At 38.9% G+C, this 20,539-nt stretch overlaps 2 protein-coding genes across 2 annotated transcripts; one reads left to right on the forward strand and one right to left on the reverse strand.

Annotated features, from left to right (window-relative positions):
- Nucleotides 1-8,957: 8,957 nt before the first annotated feature.
- Nucleotides 8,958-12,978, reverse strand: LOC110462394. The gene is made up of 7 exons (XM_021516341.1): nucleotides 12,807-12,978; nucleotides 11,280-11,402; nucleotides 10,973-11,044; nucleotides 10,751-10,816; nucleotides 10,521-10,598; nucleotides 10,001-10,073; nucleotides 8,958-9,495 (listed from the first exon to the last, which is right to left on the reverse strand). Exons 1-7 carry the CDS (start codon nucleotides 12,976-12,978, stop codon nucleotides 9,132-9,134), a joined length of 948 nt encoding a protein of 315 aa, XP_021372016.1. The 3' UTR covers nucleotides 8,958-9,131.
- A 2,016-nt stretch (nucleotides 12,979-14,994) lies between these two features.
- On the forward strand, nucleotides 14,995-18,447 carry LOC110462399. The gene is made up of 2 exons (XM_021516350.1): nucleotides 14,995-15,927; nucleotides 16,343-18,447. The coding sequence occupies exon 2, from the start codon at nucleotides 16,963-16,965 to the stop codon at nucleotides 18,175-18,177; it is 1,215 nt and encodes a 404-aa protein (XP_021372025.1). The 5' UTR covers nucleotides 14,995-15,927; nucleotides 16,343-16,962; the 3' UTR covers nucleotides 18,178-18,447.
- Nucleotides 18,448-20,539: the final 2,092 nt, after the last annotated feature.

Here is a 20,539-nt window from a genome sequence, read left to right on the forward strand (position 1 = left end):
GTCCCTTAGTCCCTATACCTCAGTCCATTAGTCCCTTTCCCCTCAGTCCAAAAGTCCCTATACCTCAGTCCATTAGTCCCTTTCCCCTCAGTCCCATAGTCCCTTTACCCACAAACCATTGGTCCCTGTACCCTCAGTCCATTAGTCCCTATACCTCAGTCCCTTATTCTGTTAATCCTCAGTCCATTAGTCCCTTTTCCTCAGTCCTATAGTTCCTATACCTCAATCGATTAGTCACTATACATTCAGTCCATTAGTCCCTATTCCTCAGTCCCTTAGTCCCAATACCCTCAGTCCCTTCATCCCCATACCTCAGTTCCTTAGGCGCTATACCGCAATCCCTCAGTCCCTATACCCTTAATCCTCATACTTTACCCTTAGTCCATTAGTCCCTTTCCCCTAAATCCCTTAGTCCCTATACCCTCAGTCCATTAGTCCTTATTCCCCAGTCCTATAGTCCCTAAACGTATTCATTAGTCCCTATACCCTCAGTTCCTTAATCCCTCTACCCTTAGTCCCTTAGTCACTTTACCCTCAGTCCCTTAGTCCCTATATCCTCAGTTCCTTAGTCCCTATACCCTCAGTTAATTAGTCCCAATTCATCAACCCTTAGTTCCTATACCCCTAGTCCTTTAACCCCCAAACCTCAGTTCTTTAGTCCCTATACCCTCTGTTCACTAGTCCCTTTTACCATCAGTCCATTAGTATTTATACCTCAGTCCCTTAGCCCCTTTACCCTTGGTCCATTAGTCCCTATTCCCTCTGTCCTTTAGTCCCTATACATCAGTCCATTAGTCTTTATACCTCAGTACCTTAGTCACTTTACCCTCAGTCCATTAGTCCCTTTACCCTCAGTCCATTAGTCCCTATACACTCTGATCATTAGTCCCTTTTACCATCAGTCCATTAGTATTTATACCTCAGTCCCTTAGCCCCTTTACCCTTGGTCCATTAGTCCCTATTCCCTCTGTCCTTTAGTCCCTATACATCAGTCCATTAGTCCCTATACCTCAGTTCCTTAGTCTCTTTATCCTCAGCCCCTTACTCCCTTTACCGTCATTCCGTCAGTCCCTATACCTCAGTTCCTTCGTCCCTATATCCTCAGTCCACGAGTCCCTTTACCTCAGTCCCTTATTCCCTTCACCCTCAGTTCCATTTTCCCTTTACCATCAGTCCATCAGTCCCTATACCTCAGTCCCTTCGTCCCTTTATCCTCAGTCCCTTCGTCCCTTTATCCTCAGTCCATTAGTCCCTATTTCCTCTGTCCCTTAGTCCCTAAAACCTTAGCCCTTATACTTTACACCCAGTCCCTTACAATGTAGTCCTTATACCCCAGTCTCTTATTCCCTTTATCCTCAGTCCATTAGTCTATATTCCTCAGTCCATTAGTCTAATACCCTCAGTCCATTAGTACCAATTCCCTCTCTCCTTTAGTCCCTATACATTAGTCCCTTAGTCCCTATACCCTCTGTCCCTTAGTCACTATACCCTTAGTCCCTTAGTCCCAATACCCTCAGTCCATTAGTCTCTATTCCTCAGTCCATTAGTCTAATACCCTCAGTTCATTAGTTCCTATTCCCTCTGTCCTTTAGTCCCTATACAGCAGGCCCTTAGTCCCTATACCTCAGTCCCTTGGTCCTTTTAGCCTCAGATCATTAGTCCCTATACCCTTAGTCCCGATACTTTACCCTCAGTCCCTTAGTCCCTATACCTCAGTCCATTAGTCCCTTTCCCCTCATTCCAAAAGTCCCTATACCTCAGTCCATTAGTCCTTTTCCCCTCAGTCCCATAGTCCCTTTACCCTCAAACCATTGGTTCCTATTCCTCAGTCCATTAGTCCCTATACCTCTGTCCCTTAGTTCCTTTACCCTCAAACCATTGGTCCCTGTACCCTCAGTCCCTTAGTCCCTATACCTCAGTCCCTTATTCCGTTAATCCTCAGTCCATTAGTCCCTTTACCTCAGTCCCATAGTTCCTATACCTCAATCGATTAGTCACTATACATTCAGTCCATTAGTCCCTATTCCTCAGTCCCTTAGTCCCAATACCCTCAGTCCCTTCATCCCCATACCTCAGTTCCTAAGGCGCTATACCGCAATCCCTCAGTCCCTATACCCTTAATCCCCATACTTTACCCTTAGTCCATTAGTCCCTTTCCCCTAAATCCCTTAGTCCCTATACCCTCAGTCCATTAGTCCCTATTCCTCAGTCCTATAGTCCCTAAACGTATTCATTAGTCCCTATACCCTCAGTTCCTTAATCCCTCTACCCTTAGTCCCTTAGTCACTTTACCCTCAGTCCCTTAGTCCCTATATCCTCAGTTCCTTAGTCCCTATACCCTCAGTTAATTAGTCCCAATTCATCAACCCTTAGTTCCTATACATCTGGGCCCACATGTATAAAACATCTCAAAGTTAAGGAAATTCTCAAGCAATGTATTGTCTATGGGAAATCTTAGACTTGAGGAAATCTCAAGAGTTGAGATGTTTTATACAAGTGGGCCCAGTCCCTTAGTCTTTTACCCTCAGATCATTAGTCCCTAAACCCCCAGTTCATTAGTTCCTTTTCCTCAGTCCCTTAGTTCCAATACCCCTAGTCCTTTAATCCCCAAACCTCAGTTCTTTAGTCCCTATACCCTCTGTTCACTAGTCCCTTTTACCATCAGTCCATTAGTATTTATACCTCAGTCCCTTAGCCCCTTTACCCTTGGTCCATTAGTCCCTATTCCCTCTGTCCTTTAGTCCCTATACATCAGTCCATTAGTCCCTATACCTCAGTTCCTTAGTCTCTTTATCCTCAGTCCCTTACTCCCTTTACCGTCATTCCGTCAGTCCCTATACCTCAGTCCCTTCGTCCCTATATCCTCAGTCCATGAGTCCCTTTACCTCAGTCCCTTATTCCCTTCACCCTCAGTTCCATTTTCCCTTTACCATCAGTCCATCAGTCCCTATACCTCAGTCCCTTCGTCCCTTTATCCTCAGTCCCTTCGTCCCTTTATCCTCAGTCCATTAGTCCCTATTTCCTCTGTCCCTTAGTCCCTAAAACCTTAGCCCTTATACTTTACACCCAGTCCCTTACAATGTAGTCCTTATACCCCAGTCTCTGATTCCCTTTATCCTCAGTCCATTAGTCTATATTCCTCAGTCCATTAGTCTAATACCCTCAGTCCATTAGTACCAATTCCCTCTCTCCTTTAGTCCCTATACATTAGTCCCTTAGTCCCTATACCATCTGTCCCTTAGTCAGTATACCCTTAGTCCCTTAGTCCCAATACCCTCAGTCCATTAGTCTAATACCCTCAGTTCATTAGTTCCTATTCCCTCTGTCCTTTAGTCCCTATACAGCAGGCCCTTAGTCCCTATACCTCAGTCCCTTGGTCCTTTTAGCCTCAGATCATTAGTCCCTATACCCTTAGTCCCGATACTTTACCCTCAGTCCCTTGGTCCCTATACCTCAGTCCATTAGTCCCTTTCCCCTCAGTCCATAAGTCCCTATACCTCAGTCCATTAGTCCCTTTCCCCTCAGTCCCTTAGTCCCTTTACCCTCAATCCATTAGTCTCTATACCCTCAGTCCATTAGTCCTTATTCCTCATTCCTTTAGTCTCTTTACCCTCACTCAATTAGTCCCTAAACCCTCAGGTCCATTAGTCCCTATTCTGCAGTCTCTTAGTCCTAATACCCTCAGTCATTTAATCCCCATACCTCAGTTTCTTAGTCCCTATAATTCAATCCCTTAGTCCCTATACTTTACCCTCAGGTTATTAGTCCCCTTTCCCTAAGTCCCTATATCCTCAGTCCATTAGTCCCTATTCATTAGGCCCTTAGTCCCTATACCTCAGTCCCATATCCCCTATACCTCAATACATTAGTCCCTATACCCTCAGTTCCTTAGTCCCTTTACCCTCAGTCCTTTCACCCTCAGTCCATTAGTTCCTATTGCTCAGTCCCTTAGTCCCTTTACCCTCAGATCAGTAGTCTCTATACCCTCAGTCCCTTAATCACTATACTGCAATCCCTTAGTCCCTATACCTTTAGTCCGTATACTTTACCCTCATTTCATTTGTCTTTTTCCCCTCAGTCCCTTAGTCCCTATACCCTCAGTCCATTTGTCCCTATTCCTCAGTCCCTTAGTCCCTATACCCTCAGTCCATTTGTCCCTATTCCTCAGTCCCTTAGTCCCTATACCTCAGTCCCTTAGTCCCTATACCCTCAGTCCATTTGTCCCTATTCCTCAGTCCCTTAGTCCCTATACCCTCAGTCCATTTGTCCCTATTCATCAGTCCCTTAGTCCCTTTACTTCAGTCCCTTAGTTCCTATACCCTTAGTCCCTATACTTTACCCTCAGTCCCGTAGTCACTATACCTCAGTCCCTTAATCCCTTTAGCCTGAGTCCCTATACTTTACCCTCAATCCATTAGTCCCTTTCCCCTCAGTCCCTTAGTCCTATACCCTCTGGCCATTAGTCCCTATTATTCAGTCCCTTAGTCCCCATACCTCAATCCATTAGTCCCTATACCTTCAGCCCATTAGTCCCTATTCCCTCTGTCCTTTAGTCCTTATACATCATTCCCTTATTCCCAATAATCTCAGTTCCTTGGTCCCTTTATCCTCATTTCATTAGTCTAGATACCTCAGTCCCTTAGCCCCTTTATTCTTAGTCCATTAGTTCCTATTCCTTCTTTCCTTCAGTCCCTATACACCAGTCCATGAGTCCCTATACCTCAGTCCCTTAATCCCTTTAGCCTGAGTCCCTATACTTTACCCTCAATCAATTAGTCCCTTTCCCCTCAGTCCCTTAGTCCCTATACCTTCAGTCCATTAGTCCCCATTCCCTTTGTCCTTTAGTCCTTATCAATCATTCCCTTATTCCCTATAATCTCAGTTCCTTAGTCCCTTTACCCTCATTTCATTAGTCTATATACCTCAGTCCCTTAGCCCCTTTATTCTTAATCCATTAGTTCCTATTCCTTCTTTCCTTTAGTCCCTATACACCAGTCCATCAGTCCCTATACCTCAGTCCCTTCGTCCTTTTATCTTTAGTCCATTAGTCCCTATTCCCTCTGTCCCTTAGTCCCTATAACTCAGTCACTTAATCCCTTTACCACAGTCCCTTAGTCCCTATACCTCAGTCCCTTAGTTCCTATACCCTTAGTCCCTTAATCCCTTTAGCCTGAGTCCCTACACTTTACCCTCAATCCATTAGTCCCTTTCCCCTCAGTCCCTTAGTCCCTATACCCTCTGTCCATTAGTCCCTAATATTCAGTCCCTTAGTCCATAAACCTCAATCCATTAGTCCCTATACCTTCAGCCCATTAGTCGCTATTCCCTCTGTCCTTTAGTCCTTATACATCATTCCCTTATTCCCTATAATCTCAGTTCCTTAGTCCCTTTATCCTCAATTCATTAGTCTATATACCTCAGTCCCATAGCCCCTTTATTCTTAGTCCATTAGTTCCTATTCCTTCTTTCCTTCAGTCCCTATACACCGGCCCATGAGTCCCTATTCCTCAGTCCCTTAATCCCTTTAGCCTGAGTCCCTATACTTTACCCTCAATCCATTAGTCCCTTTCCCCTCAGTCCCTTAGTCCCTATACCCTCTGTACATTAGTCCCTATTCTTCAGTCCCTTAGTCCCTATACCTCAATTCATTAGTCCCTATACCTTCAGTCCATTAGTCCCTATTCCCTCTGTCCTTTAGTCCTTATCAATCATTCCCTTATTCCCTATAATCTCAGTTCCTTAGTCCCTATACATCAGTACCTTAATCTCTTTACCTCCAGTACATTAGTCCCTGTCCCCTCAGTCCCTTAGTCCCTCAGTCCTTTAGTTTCTTTACCCTCAGTCAATTAGTCCCTATTCCTCATTCCCTTAGTCCCAATACCCTCAGTCCATAAGTCCCTATTCATTAGGCCCTTAGTCCCTATATCCCAGTCCCTTAGTCCCTTTACCCTCAGTCCATTAGTCCCTATACCTCAGTCCCATAGTCCATATACCTCAATCCTTTAGTCCCTATACCCTTAGTCCCTATACTTTACCCTCAATCCATTAGTCCCTTTCCCCTCAGTCCGTTAGTCCGTATACCCTCTGTCCATTAGTCCCTATTCTTCAGTCCTTTAGTCCATATACCTTCAGTCCATTAGTCCCTATTCCCTCCGTCCTTTAGTCCTTATACATCATTCCCTTATTCCCTATAACCTCAGTTCCTTAGTCCCTTTACCCTCAATTCATTAGTCTATATAACTCAGTCCCTTAGCCCCTTTACCCTTAGTCCATTAGCTCCTATGCCTTCTTTCCTTTAGTCGCTATACATCAGTCCATCAGTCCCTATACCTCAGTCCCTTCGTCCTTTTATCTTTAGTCCATTAGTCCCTATTCTTTCTGTCCCCAAGTCCCTATAACTCAGTCACTTAGTCCCTATATCACAGTCCCTTAGTCACAATACCTCAGTCCCTTAGTCCCTCTACCTCAGTCCCTTAGTCCCTCTACCTCAGTCCCTTAGTCCCTCCCTATACCTCAGTACCTTAATCCCTTTACCTTCAGTACATTAGTCCCTATACCTCACCCCTGCGAAACAGTCTAGAACAGTTCTAGAAATTTACCAGAACTGTTCCAGTATTTATTTTCTAGAACGTTCTAGAACTGACCTTGATATGTTCTAGAACACTTCAAAAACAGTTCTAGAATGTTAACTGAGACAAATTTACCAGAACATTTGTTCTAGAACTGTTCTGGAACATTTTTTGGGGACAATATTCTAAAACTGTTCTAGAACACAAGTTTAGAATTTTACTAGAACTGTTCTTGAACACGAGTTCTAGAATATTACTAGAATTGTTCTAGAACTAATGTGCTGGAACTGTTCTAGAACTACTCTTCATCTGTTCTAGAACAATTCAGGAACAGTTCTAGAATGTTAAATGTTCTTTAGTTCTACAACTGTTCTAGAACATTGGTTCAAGAAATGTTCTAATTACAAAACATATTGAGACAAATTAAGATCTAGAACTTTTGAAGGACAGTTCTAGAACACTTCACTGAAAATTCTAAAATAGTCCCAGAATATTTCGTTAAAGACACCTACCATGTATTGTAACAATCGTAAGTGATGGAGGATGATGTTAATAACAATTGTTACACCAAAGGTGATTGGAAGGTCGGCCTTCAATGACAATGAGAAGAACTTGCATTGCTGTTATAATAAAAAAATAAACACAATGTAATTTAAATTCATAAAATTCATTCATTAAAATGTTATTTCTTGGCAACTCTCAGGGTTAGACACTAACTTGTTTTGCTTGCATTGGTATTCCATAGGACTAGATAAATAAATGATTTAATAATCCTTCATCAATGTAACTAGTCCAAGATTTCCCGATAAGGAAAAAAATGTGATCTACAGCACAAAAGCATCAAAAGAACTACTGGCATAAAAATATGGTGAAGTTATCGGAAAATGTTGACAATCATCATGCAATATATCTTAATATAAGAGTATCGCGGGGCGGAACAATATACGTCCGTCGAATGCCATATAGTGTTATATACTTTCTTACATTGAAATAAGATCTGCATCATTCAAAGAGTGATTAGCTGACATGCTTTAACAAGAGGCCCAAGGGCCTTAGCGGTCACCTGAGTTATATCATAGATACTGGTAGCTTTATTTTATTGTTTAGATGTGATGTGGAAATCAGCATGTAAACTAAGTGAAATACAATACTTGTCATGTCATCAATAGATAAGAATTTGAAAATATTGGTAAATGTTCCCTTTGGGGCCCCGCTCTAGCCCCTGGGGATGGGGCAGGAATCCTAATTTTACAAAGTAAAACTCTCATTTACCCAAGATGATTCTGACTAAGTTTGAGCAATTTTCTGCTGAAAATGGATAAAATATATACCGAAAAGTGTTATTTCCCTATATAAACTATATTAAACGTTAACCCCTCCCCAAGGGAGAACGGATAGCTCGGGGTCCTGATATTTTCAATTTAAATAAAGCCCCTGATGATCTTTCTTTCCACGTAAAGAAAATCACTGTAGTACCTCTGAGTCTGGAGAAGAAGATTTTTGAAATATTGATTAATTTTCCCTTTGGGGCCCCGCCCTGGCCCCAGGGGTCGGGGTAGGAATCTCAATTTTACAATTTGAAACCATCTACCTCCAAGGATAATTCTCACCAAGTAAAAATAATTTCCTACAGAAAGTTGTCAAAATATACCCAAAAGTGTTATTTCCCTATATAAACTATAGTAAACTTTACCCCCTCCCCAAGGGAGAACGGATAGCTCGGGGGTCCTGAAATTTACAATTTAAGTAAAGCCCCTGATGATCTTTCTTTCCACGTAGAGAAAATCACTGTAGTACCTCTGAGTCTGGAGAAGAAGATTTTTGAAATATTGATTAATTTTCCCTTTGGGGCCCCGCCCTGGCCCCAGGGGTTGGGGTAGGAATCCCAATTTTACAATTTTGAAGCCTCATCTACCAAGGATGATTCTGACCAAGTTTGAAAAAAATCCATCCACTGGTTCTTGAGAAGAAGTTGAAAATGTAAAAGTTTACGCACGACGCACGACGGACGACGACGGACGAAAAGCGATTGGAATAGGTCACTTGAGCAAAGCTCAGGTGACCTAAAAATGTAGGAGAAAATCTCTGGAAAAAAAAATCAAATACTGAAATGAACAAAGGGCAATAACTTTTAAAAAAATTGTCGAATCAAAATTCTTTTCGAGGAAACACAACAACATATCATGATTATTTAGCCTACTAAGTTTCAAAGAGATCCGTTAAAAAATGTAGGAGGAGATTGCCGGACAAACAAAAGTTTACGCCGGACGGACAACGCCATACCATAATACTCCCGTCAAATTTGACGGGCATATAAAAAGAAATATTCTTATTTTATATTCGTATTTTTCACAAGTCCAAAGGATCAGTTAGGTTAGGTGATTCACTAGTCCTTGCTGAAATATATATCTACTAGTCCAGGACTAGTCAACCCTGACCCTCATAGTTGTTCCTTCACCGAGTGGTTCCTCCTTTCCATTTTTAACAAATTGTCATTTTTTTTATTAAAAATATCTGTTGTCACTGCTGGGCACTTCGAAACAACAACCCTCTCCACCAGTCTTAACTTCTGGTTGCCAAGAGCTGTTTTGCTGTCTCCCCACACTTAACAGTCTTTTTCCCCGTTCTGGTGCAGCCAAGTATTTCTGCTGCACTAAACACTTTCAATGAAGTGCGCCTTACAACTGCATTTATGTCTTTTTCAATGATCCCTGGAAGATGGGACACTGCGGACATCAGTTCCTCAAACCCACTGTCCGAATTCATTGAGTCTGAACACGCACCAGACCCCAGCATTTTTGACGGAGTAGTGTCAGCTTCTTTCTCCTCGAATGCCTTCAATCTTTTATTCAAAGATTTAACTGTTCCCCTCAGCTCCTTGACATCCTTCTCGAGCTGGTCTACTTTTCTTTCCAGTTTCCTTTTACTGAAAATAGATAAAAATGAACACACTAAATGACTTATATACATTTATTAACTAGACTTGTACTGAACATGACACATTATAAATTTATATATATTGCCTTTGGGTTATTCCGGAAATATTGTATATGGGGCGACATTTTTTTGTGATCCCTATCCCTATCACTCATGATTATTTTTTCCCCTTAGTGGATCACTATGCACCATTTTAGATTCTAGTATAACAATTGGGTTAATTGTTATGTAACACATGCTGATATGCTTGTAACAGCTGTGATACTTATACACTTTAAGTGAAATTTTGTTGTGTGATGACAAATTCTACTGTATCGATATTGTTTATTCAATGAAGGCTTTCATAAAACTATTGAATCACGTAATATTACAATTATCCAAGGTCATTTTACTATCAAGTACTCAAACACACCTTCTGGTTTCTTTAAACATTTTCATATTGTCCTAAATGTTTAAACTGTTTTAGTAAATGAAGATTCACAGAAAATGGTTACCTAGAATAAGAGCTGACAGGAGTAGCAGTTGGTGTTCTTGGAAATAAATTTGGCAATTCTGGCACTGACGTATCTGAAATATTGAAAACTGATGTAAATATAATAATGATTAATAAAAAAACAATTTTGATATTTGACTCAAAACTCAAGTATCAAAATGGTGAATTTTATAGTTTTTACCAATATATAAGCAGGAGGTCTGTATTATAATGCATTGCTCCCCCGACAACATTATGTCGCGTCAAAAATTTTGGCAAGCATATAAAAAAGACCAATAACTATTTCGAAACTTGTGGAATCAAATTCCGAAATGGAAAGCACACTACTACAAGTCATCAAAATAAAGCCAACAAAGTTGACTGTGTAACAGTATTATCACTAAATGCCAATAAAAAGTTTAGGTTGAGACACAAAAATCTAGGGTTTGTAGGGTAACAGGAAACAGAATATTTTGGCCTAATATGGGTCTATAAAAATCCGAAACGATTTGGACTTCCATGGTTCTAGTAATGCTACCTACCACATGAGCTAGGTCCAATTGTATCTCTGCTAGCCTGCTTTTCAGTCTGTTTTGCAGCATCTGATTCAGGTATCTGGCCTGAAAAAAATATAATTAATTCTCGTCACTATCAATTTCAAATGATGCAAGACACTTCATGTCAGGAAATTCATTTTGTAGCTGAAATATTCATGAGCAATTTAAAAAGATCATGCATTGACTTTTCATAGAAACTAGTCTGTAATACATACCACCTGTGCTAGGGCCACCTGCATCAAGACTTGACTGCTTTTCGGTATCTGATGCAGGTACATGGTCTGAAACAAATATAATTCTACATCACTATCAATACAAATTGATGCAAGACACTTCAAGAAATAAAATTCATTGTGTAGAAACGAGCAATTTTAATTGATGTGTTAACATCATATTCAAGTTTACCACTTGTCATATATACTAGTAATGCTACCTACCACCTGAGTTACTAGGTCCAACTGTATCCAGAGTTGACTGCTTTTCGGTATCTGATGCAGGAACCTGGTCAGCTGAAATATATATATATTATCTATCAATACCATAAATTTAAAATGACACAAGACTGGAAACTTAAAAAACGTGTCCATGTCATTGGGGGACATCCTCTCAATACCATATGTGACAATTGCCATCATTTTAGAGGTATTTTTTCCCCCATATATTTTTACATTTTTTTAAAACTTTATTTGAATAGATTAGTTGAAAATCAATTTTCATGTGTTTGGCCTCATTAATAAGTCATACCTGATGCTGTCCTTTTCACATGGCTTTCACTTTGAGATCTGGGTTCGTCATGATCCTCATAAACAAAGCTAAGAGGGTAATTGCCTTCATTGGATTTCTTTGAAGCCAAATGTGTCCTATCTCCTGAAATATTTTTAACAGAGCTTAATTAAACGTAAGTCAGTCATGTATCTGCTAATCACATAATATATATATATTACAAACACACAAAAAAACAAATGACAATTTAATATCTGTCACAAATGAAAATTCAGAATGTGCACTTATTTTTAAATTCATGAATCATACATAAAGAAACTACTTTAGAAATTTGGAATACATTTTGTTTAGACTTGTAAACTATGGTCTTAAGTTATCATGTAAAACTGCTGTCTGCATCTTTTGAATTACAAATGGAAGAGGAATTGTCACTCAGCTATTTCAAATAACACTTTAAACTTACATAGAATTGATTCAATAAACCGTTTTTAAAGAACTTTGCTTCTTGATATGTCAACCATTATAAATAACATGTCTGATCCTATTTCCAACATATTGTAATAAGTGGAGTATTCTATTATATTCTTGCGGGTATTATCAGCACCTGTTAAGGTTTCTACTTTCTATTTTGTTCACAGGTACTGATACCTGTATGTACCTGTGTGTAAAACACAAGCTATCCTTAAACCCCTAGCCCTCGTTTTTAAATGGTCTTAACCATATATGTTTGTCATGCATCAGGTCAATTTGTTTCAGCTGATGGGGAACATTCTCACACAGGAAGGTGCATACCAGATATATTAAAGGAAAAACTGTTTTAATAAATGGAGAGATCGCATGTTCATTTAGAATAACATGAAAGTTATATTTAAAATTATGCCTAGTAGTTTAGGTGAAATCTGGAAAATACAAGTGACAGTTTTTCACAATGTAGACAGAAGTTGTTGTTTTGGTTTACAAACTGTATACATACTTTCAGAGTGCACTTCATGAAAATATCGTACAAAATAAAAACAAATATAAAATATACAAATGAATTTCACGTGGGTAGTCCCGTGTATGGGATCACTAAGTTCACTAAACTTGACTTTTCCCCGACCTAAAAATCACTGCCTAGTCACCCTGTGGCCTAGTCGAGTTCTGTCTGCGTTCAACTCAAACGAAGAGATCTCTGTCATATTTTTAATCAGTTCATTCATTGTCATATTTTTTTCTGCTAAGTTTTTCGATATGTCGCTTACCTGTCAGTGTTTATTTGCCGTTTATTTGGCGGAAATGGAACACATACTCGATCTAAACATATTGGGCATCCATATTGGATGCATCATCACGCAGGTTCTCGCTATTATTCGTTATTAAGACGAGAGCGGTACATCAGAACGACCAAACTCTCTTTTAAGAGTATGAAAATAAAAGACATCGTTAAGATTGACATATTGCTGTATAGCATTTACTGTAACGAGCACAGTTTAGCTTTAGAAATAGTTTGTCAATAAAAAAATCAAAATCATCAATGGACGATACCGTGGCATGGGCGGTTTGACTTACCAGATATTTCAGAGATTCTGGCTTCGTACTTCTTCTTCCCATATAGGGCTGTAACATATTCTCCTTCCGTGTAATCTTCCAGAGGTTTTCTTGGAAATTTCACTGCATCTAGGTTTATAATACTGGTAAATCTGTCAATCCATTGGACGATTGCAAACTTCTGGTTTTCCATCTCGATCAGAACGTGAAAATGTGCGCGCAACTGATTGACCAATGAGGTGGCTTGATACTGATGCTGACCATTCGGTGTTTTTATCGTGATCACGTGGACTTGCAACTAACCTAAATAGATTTTTGTTTGTTTGGGTTAGTGTTATAAAAATATTTCTGTGAATGTATATGTTAAATATGTAAAAAAAAAAAAAGGGTTGAAAAAGAAAATATTTCCAACTTTACGAAAATAGATTAATCTCTTGATCACTGATACGTTTGTATGCCGCATACGTACACCGATGTAGTTAAGCGCCTCGTTAACGGCGGAAATGAAAAACGGCATGGCGGCTCGTTGATGGTGTGTGTGATGCACAGAATGCAGAATGGCATCCGAATCGGCGACACAACAATACTTTTACCGTCAATCTGACGATGGGAAGTTTTTGTGTCTGAAATGTAAAAGGACTCTATCTTCAAAGCAGCGCATATTGGAGCATCTTCACAAAATACACAATCTAAGTAAGTTTTGTTTTCGTTACCAAAAAAGACGGGCGGGACAATTTTCCCTATACCACCGTAATATCATTACAATAGTTCTTTTTAATTCATAATGCAAACTATTAATAAATTACTATATATCAATGCATTATATTGTACGTTGTTTTGCAAATATAATCATGCTGAATATGCCGACTAAAATAGCTAAATACTCGGGTGTCGTGTGAACCACAGGGGTTCGTTACACATGTCTGAAATACACATATATATGCTATGAACTGATATGGGTCACAACACATGTATGCATATGTGTATTTCAGACATTTGTAACGAGCCCCTGTGTGTGAATCTTTATCGGGTGTTAGGGTTAGAAATCCGTCATATACATTAAAACGTTCCCCACAAAAGTGAAAAAAAATAAGAATGATTTTCAATGATTTTATCAGTATTTTACAGTTTCGATAGGTTTTGTAATGATATTGGCGTATTGAGTAAATCCTCCAACACTCCTGCCAAGTCATTTTATGTCAGTCCTAATTATATACAACAGTAATATATATTTCCGACTATAGCTATGTATTGATATTGGTCAGTTTTCAGTCTTTCTTAACAATGTGATGCTGTGATCTGACCAATTGGTGCCAGTTGAATGAATTTGCTAAGGATAAAAAAAAATGAAAATAATAATTTTCCACCCTAGTGCGTGTTCTTTAGACATTTTCTAATTTTGATTATCTCCCACTTTTTGCTTGTTCAAATTGCATTNTTGATTATCTCCCACTTTTTGCTTGTTCAAATTGCATCAGTATCTGGACATATGATAGAAAAATGTATCCAACCTGTTAAGTTCTGATAATTTTGATATGACCAGCTTTTTGGTATTTTTGTCATCTTGAAATGATATATTTTCACTTAAGCACCTGTAAAGAGGGCAATAAAAAGATACCTTGATGATGAATCTGTCCCTGTGCCACGCTCAACCTTGTACAGATTGAAGCAGAATAGGAAATTAAGTGGACCAGGAGCCAAAAAGTCACTACATTACTCGGAGTTGTATGCTGAAGGTAATTGTTTTAGGCTGGGACAAATCAAACCCTTAAATTCTAAATGTGTATCCAGTACTATCCACAAACTGGATATGATTTAATGACACTGCAATGACTGAATAAAAATCTAAATAATAGGAGTGTAAATTTTTATGCATGTTTTGGGGGTTTCTAATTATCCTTTCCTAAACAGACTTTGAAAAGGCTTTGTAAATATGCTAACAGATCCAGAGGGCCTCTGAACAATGGTTCTGTGTATATTGCACAGGAAAGTACGATATAACCTTCAAATCAAAACGAAAATGGAACTCATGCTATCTTTTTTATTGTCATTTTGATTTGATGGGTCAAAATCTTTTTAAAAAATTCAGATGAATTTTGGGGATAAGAGTAAATAACACCAAATACTGAGTTCTGTTTAAAGATTCAAATACTGAGTTCTGTTTAAAGAGGTTTTCTCTCTTTCAGAATTATCTGNATCTTCAACTGTGGATTGCCAAGATCAGCCACTTGAATCACATGTTGTTCACACTGAGCCATCTGAGTATGTGTTTAATGACCTGCAGCTACCAGCAGTTTCAACACTGGAAACTCCAAGCGAAAACTTTGTTGGATGTGCAATAATTCCTATCCCTGATTCTGACCTTGAAACCTCTTTCAGTTCTGAAGAAACCAACATAGAAAGCTGTTCACTAATTTCTTCAGAAGAACATAATGATGTTAGAAAGTTACTGAAACTGGATGATGTTGATAGTGATCATGATAGGCAAAGTGAAAAATCTGAAACTGATAGTTTAAATGATATTTCTTTGAACACTTGGACAGACAGTGATGTAGAAAGTGTTAAAACTGATAGTTTAAAAGATATTTCTTTGAATACTTGTACAGACAGTGATGTAGAAAGTGTTAAAACTGATAGTTTAAATGACATTTCTTCGAACACTTACACCGACACTGATATAGAAAGTGTTAGCTCTTGCACAAGTCTTGATACTTCTTATTCAAAAAATGACTCTGATGAAGACCTTGATGTTGAGAACACACAAAGAAATTCAGATATACATGAAAAGGAATACAAATCACTATCACTGCTCTCTTGCTTTTTGAGGAATCAATTTTCAGCAGAGATGTGGTAGAAACACTGAAGACAACTTTTACCGAGTCGGAGGAAATTTCTAATTTGGACTTGGGGGAAATGATGTCTTCTATTGATACAACTCCAGTGCATGAGATACATTATTGTATTATCTGCAACAACGTTTTTCCCGAAGATAGAAATGTATTTCGGTGCCAAACCAGAAACTGCAATGGACTACGTTACAAAGGGACATTGGCTGCACAGGAAAAAAAATCACAACAACCAAGACAATGTTTTGTGTTTGCTGATGTAAAGAAGCAGTTGACTGATCTTTTGCTAACACCTGGTAATAAAATTGTTATTTAGCTTAACTTTAAAGCCCACCATAATAGGATGCTATTTAATACTAATGGCTATGTAATGTTTTAATCACCAAAATGTATTTGTTGCATATTCTTATATACTCTTCCTCAATATTGATTTGGTTTAAGCTTCTGTTTCTAATGATACATGTAACTTACAATGTAACAGCTAGTTTCTTACTTTGAGTTTATACATTCTGCTTATTGTTCAATTCTAAAATTAGACACAACCTATAAAGAGAAACAAATATAGTGACAACATCAGATCAACTTGTTTGAATTGAGTATGTAGAACTTGGAATTGAAACACACCCAATATTCAATCACTGAGATTTGTATAATTATAAGATGATGAAAAATTTGAAAACTTTTAATGACATAAGTTTCACTTTCCTGCAGGTATCTGGGAAGATATTGAGAACACGAAGAGTAAAGCCTTTGAACGTCTGGAGTCGGGGTCTGGTATACTGACTGACATATCCGATGGATCTGCCTATCGTGCAATGATGAGAGATGAAAGTTTTCTTGACAAAACAACACATAATTTGACAGCAGTATTTAATATAGATGGTGTTAACCTTTACTCTTCGTCAAGAGTGGGGCTATGGCCGATAATTGTGGCTATCAACAAATTAAGTCCTGCAAAGCGCTTTTCTCGAGAGAACATTCTTTTGGCAGGGATTTGACAAGGAAAAGGAAAACCACCATTTCAGGAATATTGCAAAGCTTTTAGTGATTTCATGAATTCTCTATACACTGATGGGGTGCAAGTCCAGATTTACCAGAATATCTACTGTGTGAAACTAGCAGTAGTCTGTGGAATTGCCGACTTGCCAGCAAAAGCAGAGCTCTTAAACATGACTTATTTCAATGGATCACATGCATGCATTACATGTGAGGAATCTGGAATGAGCGTAAAACAAGGCAAAGGTAGTGCTCAATGTTTCCCATACAGATTGCAAGGAACCAGAAGCAGATCTCGAGACCATGAGTCTGTCTTGCGACACATGAGGTAAGGTATGCCAAAAAATCGTTCCATGGGATTCAAAGGAATGTCTGGACTTGCCCACTTGCAAAGTTTTGATCTTGTGTCTGGCACAGTCCCAGACTACATGCATGGAGTTCTCCTTGGCCTAACAAAGACCTTGATGAATAAATGGTTTTCTTCATCAGAGAGTAAAAAAAACTACTTCATTGGAAATCACCTGAAGGAAATATCTGGGAGAATGAAGAATATCAAGCCTCCAGATAGCATAGAAAGACTGCCAAGAGACCTAGAAAAACATTATCAACATTTCAAGGCCACTGAATTACAGTCATGGCTTCTTTACTATGCCTTTCCCTGTGTATCACCTTTTCTAAAAGAAGAATACTTGGAAAATCTGGCCTGTCTGTCTGAGGGAATCCACATCCTACTTGGAGACTGCATTACTCAACAGTTACTTGAAAAAGCTTTCGAGCTCTTGGATCAGTTTTATGGATCATTCCAGCAATTGTACGGAGATGGATCATGTGGTCTTAATGTACACAATACAGGGATGCATTTGTACGAGTATGTCAAGCTCTGGGGACCACTTTGGGCATTCAGTTGTTTCCCATTTGAAGATGTGAATGCAATGCTCCTCCAAGCAGTTCATGGAACTGGAATAGTGTTAAAGCAAATAATGAAGTATAGGCAAGCCCAATCATGTATCAGGAGGAAAGGACTTGAACTCAAAAAGAAGAAAAGTTGGAAAATAACACAAAAAGTCCTCAACTGTGATGTGGCAGGAGCTGCAAAACCCTTAAAAGTTGATGAACTCGATAATGAGGTGAAGGAACAGCTTCAAGACATAATTCAGGAGAACTTGCATAGGTTGAAGAAAGTAGACAGGATCGTGGTAAATGAAAAGCGATTTTACAGTGAACAATACAGTCGAATGCAAAAAAGAGTTTGTAGTGTTGTGAGTTATGGTGATGGTGAGATTGGCTCAATCAAATGTTTCATCATGTGCAATAACATAGTGTACGCAGTCATTGAAAAACTAAACAAAATACCAACTTCACAGATGCAAGCAATCAGGGTAGCAAGCCATTACATCGCTGTTCGACATACAGAAACCCTGGAGGTTAGAGACGTGGAAGATCTTCAGGATGTTTTGGTGTACCTGAACACAAATAATGAAAGAAATGCGGTCCATACAATTTATGTTGTTCACATGCCCCATGGTTATGGACATGCTGTTTTCAAGTGATCAAATGTGACCACATACAATAACACATAGGAAATCTGAACTATGTATTTCCTGAGTTTACGAAAGTTTCTAGACTTAATGACAATTTACTGAAATACCAAGTTTAATGTTTAATTAAATGCCTGTTTGTTTTCATCAGACAAGAATATGTATTATTGCATTCTTGTCTGGGCAATTCTTCTCAATTTTGTTTTCTTCAATTTGCAAACACCAATACATCTGAGAGTATAATGATGTGATGATTGAAAAGCTATTCTTGGTGTCATTTTTTTTCTCGTATAACTTCTTGTAGAACATGTGGTAGAACATGTGAAGAACTTCTTGTTACATGCAAATGAAAATTATTGAACACAAGAACATATCCTTGAAGAGCTAGGGCAGTTATTGAGTTTTTTAGTATTATAATGTCTATAACAGGTCATTCAGAACATTTCTGGAACTTTTAAATGACTTAAAATTGATATAAAAGTGTTCTAGAATTGGGATTAGAACATTTGTAGAACATTTCAAGAACTTATTTAGTTCTAGAAGTGTTAAAAAAGTGTTCTAGAATTGTGATTAGAACATTTGTAGAACATTTCAAGCACTTGGTAAGTTCTTTAAGTGTTCCAAAAGTGTTCTAGAATTGTGATTAGAACATTTGTAGAACATTTCAAGAACTTATTTAGTTCTAGAAGTGTTCAAAAAGTGTTCCAGAACATTTAAAGAACAGTTCAACAACACATTAAAGTTCTAGAAGTGTTCCTGATCTATTCTAGAAAAATGTTCTAGAACAGTTCTAGAACAAATGTTCTAGAACTTGGTATTCTTACAGTTCTAGAACTGTTCTTGATGTTCTAGAACTGTTCTAGAACTGTTCCAGTTACAAGACCTTTTCTATTGGTCAGTAACTAGTCCTTTCTAGCCATTACACTGTCTAGTGGTCAGTTACAAGACCTTTTTGTCCGTTAAGTTTCTATTGGTCAGTAACTAGTTCTTTCTAGCCATTACACTTTCTAGTGGTCAGTTACTAGACCTTATTGTCCGTTAAGTTTTTATTGGTCAGTAACTAGTTCTTTCTAGCCATTACACTTTCTAGTGGTCAGTTACATGACCTTTTCGTCCGTTGAGTTTCTAATGGTCAGTAACTAGTTCTTTCTAGCCATTACACTTTCTAGTGGTCAGTTACAAGACCTTTTCGTCCGTTGAGTTTCTAATGGTCAGTAACTAGTCCTTTCTAGTGATAAGAGGTGTTACGATTCACCGCGATGCACTTTTTCGGATTTTCGTTGCATCACGATCTGAATGTTAGTGTATGCCTCTATTTACCTTTATTTCTACTACTGGGCCATGTCCCTCTTTCACCAGGAAGGTCACATTCTCCTTTATTTACCTGTATTTCTACTACTGGGCCATGTCCCTCTGCCACCAGGAAGGTCAAACTCTCCTTTATTTACCTTTATTTCTACTACTGGGCCATGTCCCTCTTTCACCAGGAAGGTCACATTCTCCTTTATTTACCCGTATTTCTACTACTGGGCCATGTCCCTCTGCCACCAGGAAGGCCACACTCTCTGTTATTTTCCTGTATTTCTACTACTGGGCCATGTCCCTCTGTCACCAGGAAGGTCACACTCTCCTTTATTTACCTGTATTTCTACTACGGGGCCATGTCCCTCTGTCACCAGGAAGGCCACACTCTCTTTTATTTACCTGTATTTCTACTACTGGGACATGTCCCTCTGCCACCAGGAAGGCCACACTCTCTGTTATTTTCCTGTATTTCTACTACTGGGCCATGTCCCTCTGTCACCAGAAAGGTCACATTCTCCTTTATTTACCTGTATTTCTACTACTGGGACATGTCCCTCTGCCACCAGGAAGGTCACAGTCTCCTTTATTTACCTGTATTTCTACTACTGGGACATGTCCCTCTGCCACCAGGAAGGGCACACTCTCCTTTATTTACCTGTATTTCTACTACGGGGCCATGTCCCTCTGTCACCAGGAAGGCCACACTCTCCTTTATTTTCCTGTATTTCTACTACTGGGACATGTCTCTCTGTCTCCAGGAATGCCAAACTCTCCTTTCATACAATGACGAGTCCACTTAGACGCTCGAGACAGATCCAGATTAAAATCCCTTTACTCCACTAAAAAGTAGTATTTTGAACAACTACAATATTTCCCATATAGCAACCCATCCTCTGCCTCAAGGAGCACCACACCCTCCGTTTATAAAACACTGAATCACTTACGGCAAAAGGATGCCCTACACCAAATAAGGTTAAAATCCTGTTACCTCTTTCTTAGGTCAGAATTTTAAAGATTTTCCTGAAGTTTCTCTACTGGGTTCCATTCCCATTCCTCTATGGGGGGGGGG

The sequence above is a fragment of the Mizuhopecten yessoensis genome, unplaced genomic scaffold (assembly GCF_002113885.1).
Source record: "Mizuhopecten yessoensis strain PY_sf001 unplaced genomic scaffold, ASM211388v2 scaffold10781, whole genome shotgun sequence".
Classification (NCBI taxonomy): domain Eukaryota; kingdom Metazoa; phylum Mollusca; class Bivalvia; order Pectinida; family Pectinidae; genus Mizuhopecten; species Mizuhopecten yessoensis.

Excerpts from the sequence above, each read along its gene's own strand:
- LOC110462394 (XM_021516341.1), bottom strand. The coding sequence starts at position 12,978 with ATGGAAAACCAGAAGTTTGCAATCGTCCAATGGATTGACAGATTTACC. Across the intron at positions 10,599-10,750 it reads AGGTGGCCCTAGCACAGGTG|GCCAGATACCTGAATCAGAT; the intron begins GTATGTATTACA and ends TATTTTTTTCAG. Across the intron at positions 10,074-10,520 it reads AATTGGACCTAGCTCATGTG|ATACGTCAGTGCCAGAATTG; the intron begins GTAGGTAGCATT and ends TCAATATTTCAG.
- LOC110462399 (XM_021516350.1), top strand. The coding sequence starts at position 16,963 with ATGCCAAAAAATCGTTCCATGGGATTCAAAGGAATGTCTGGACTTGCC.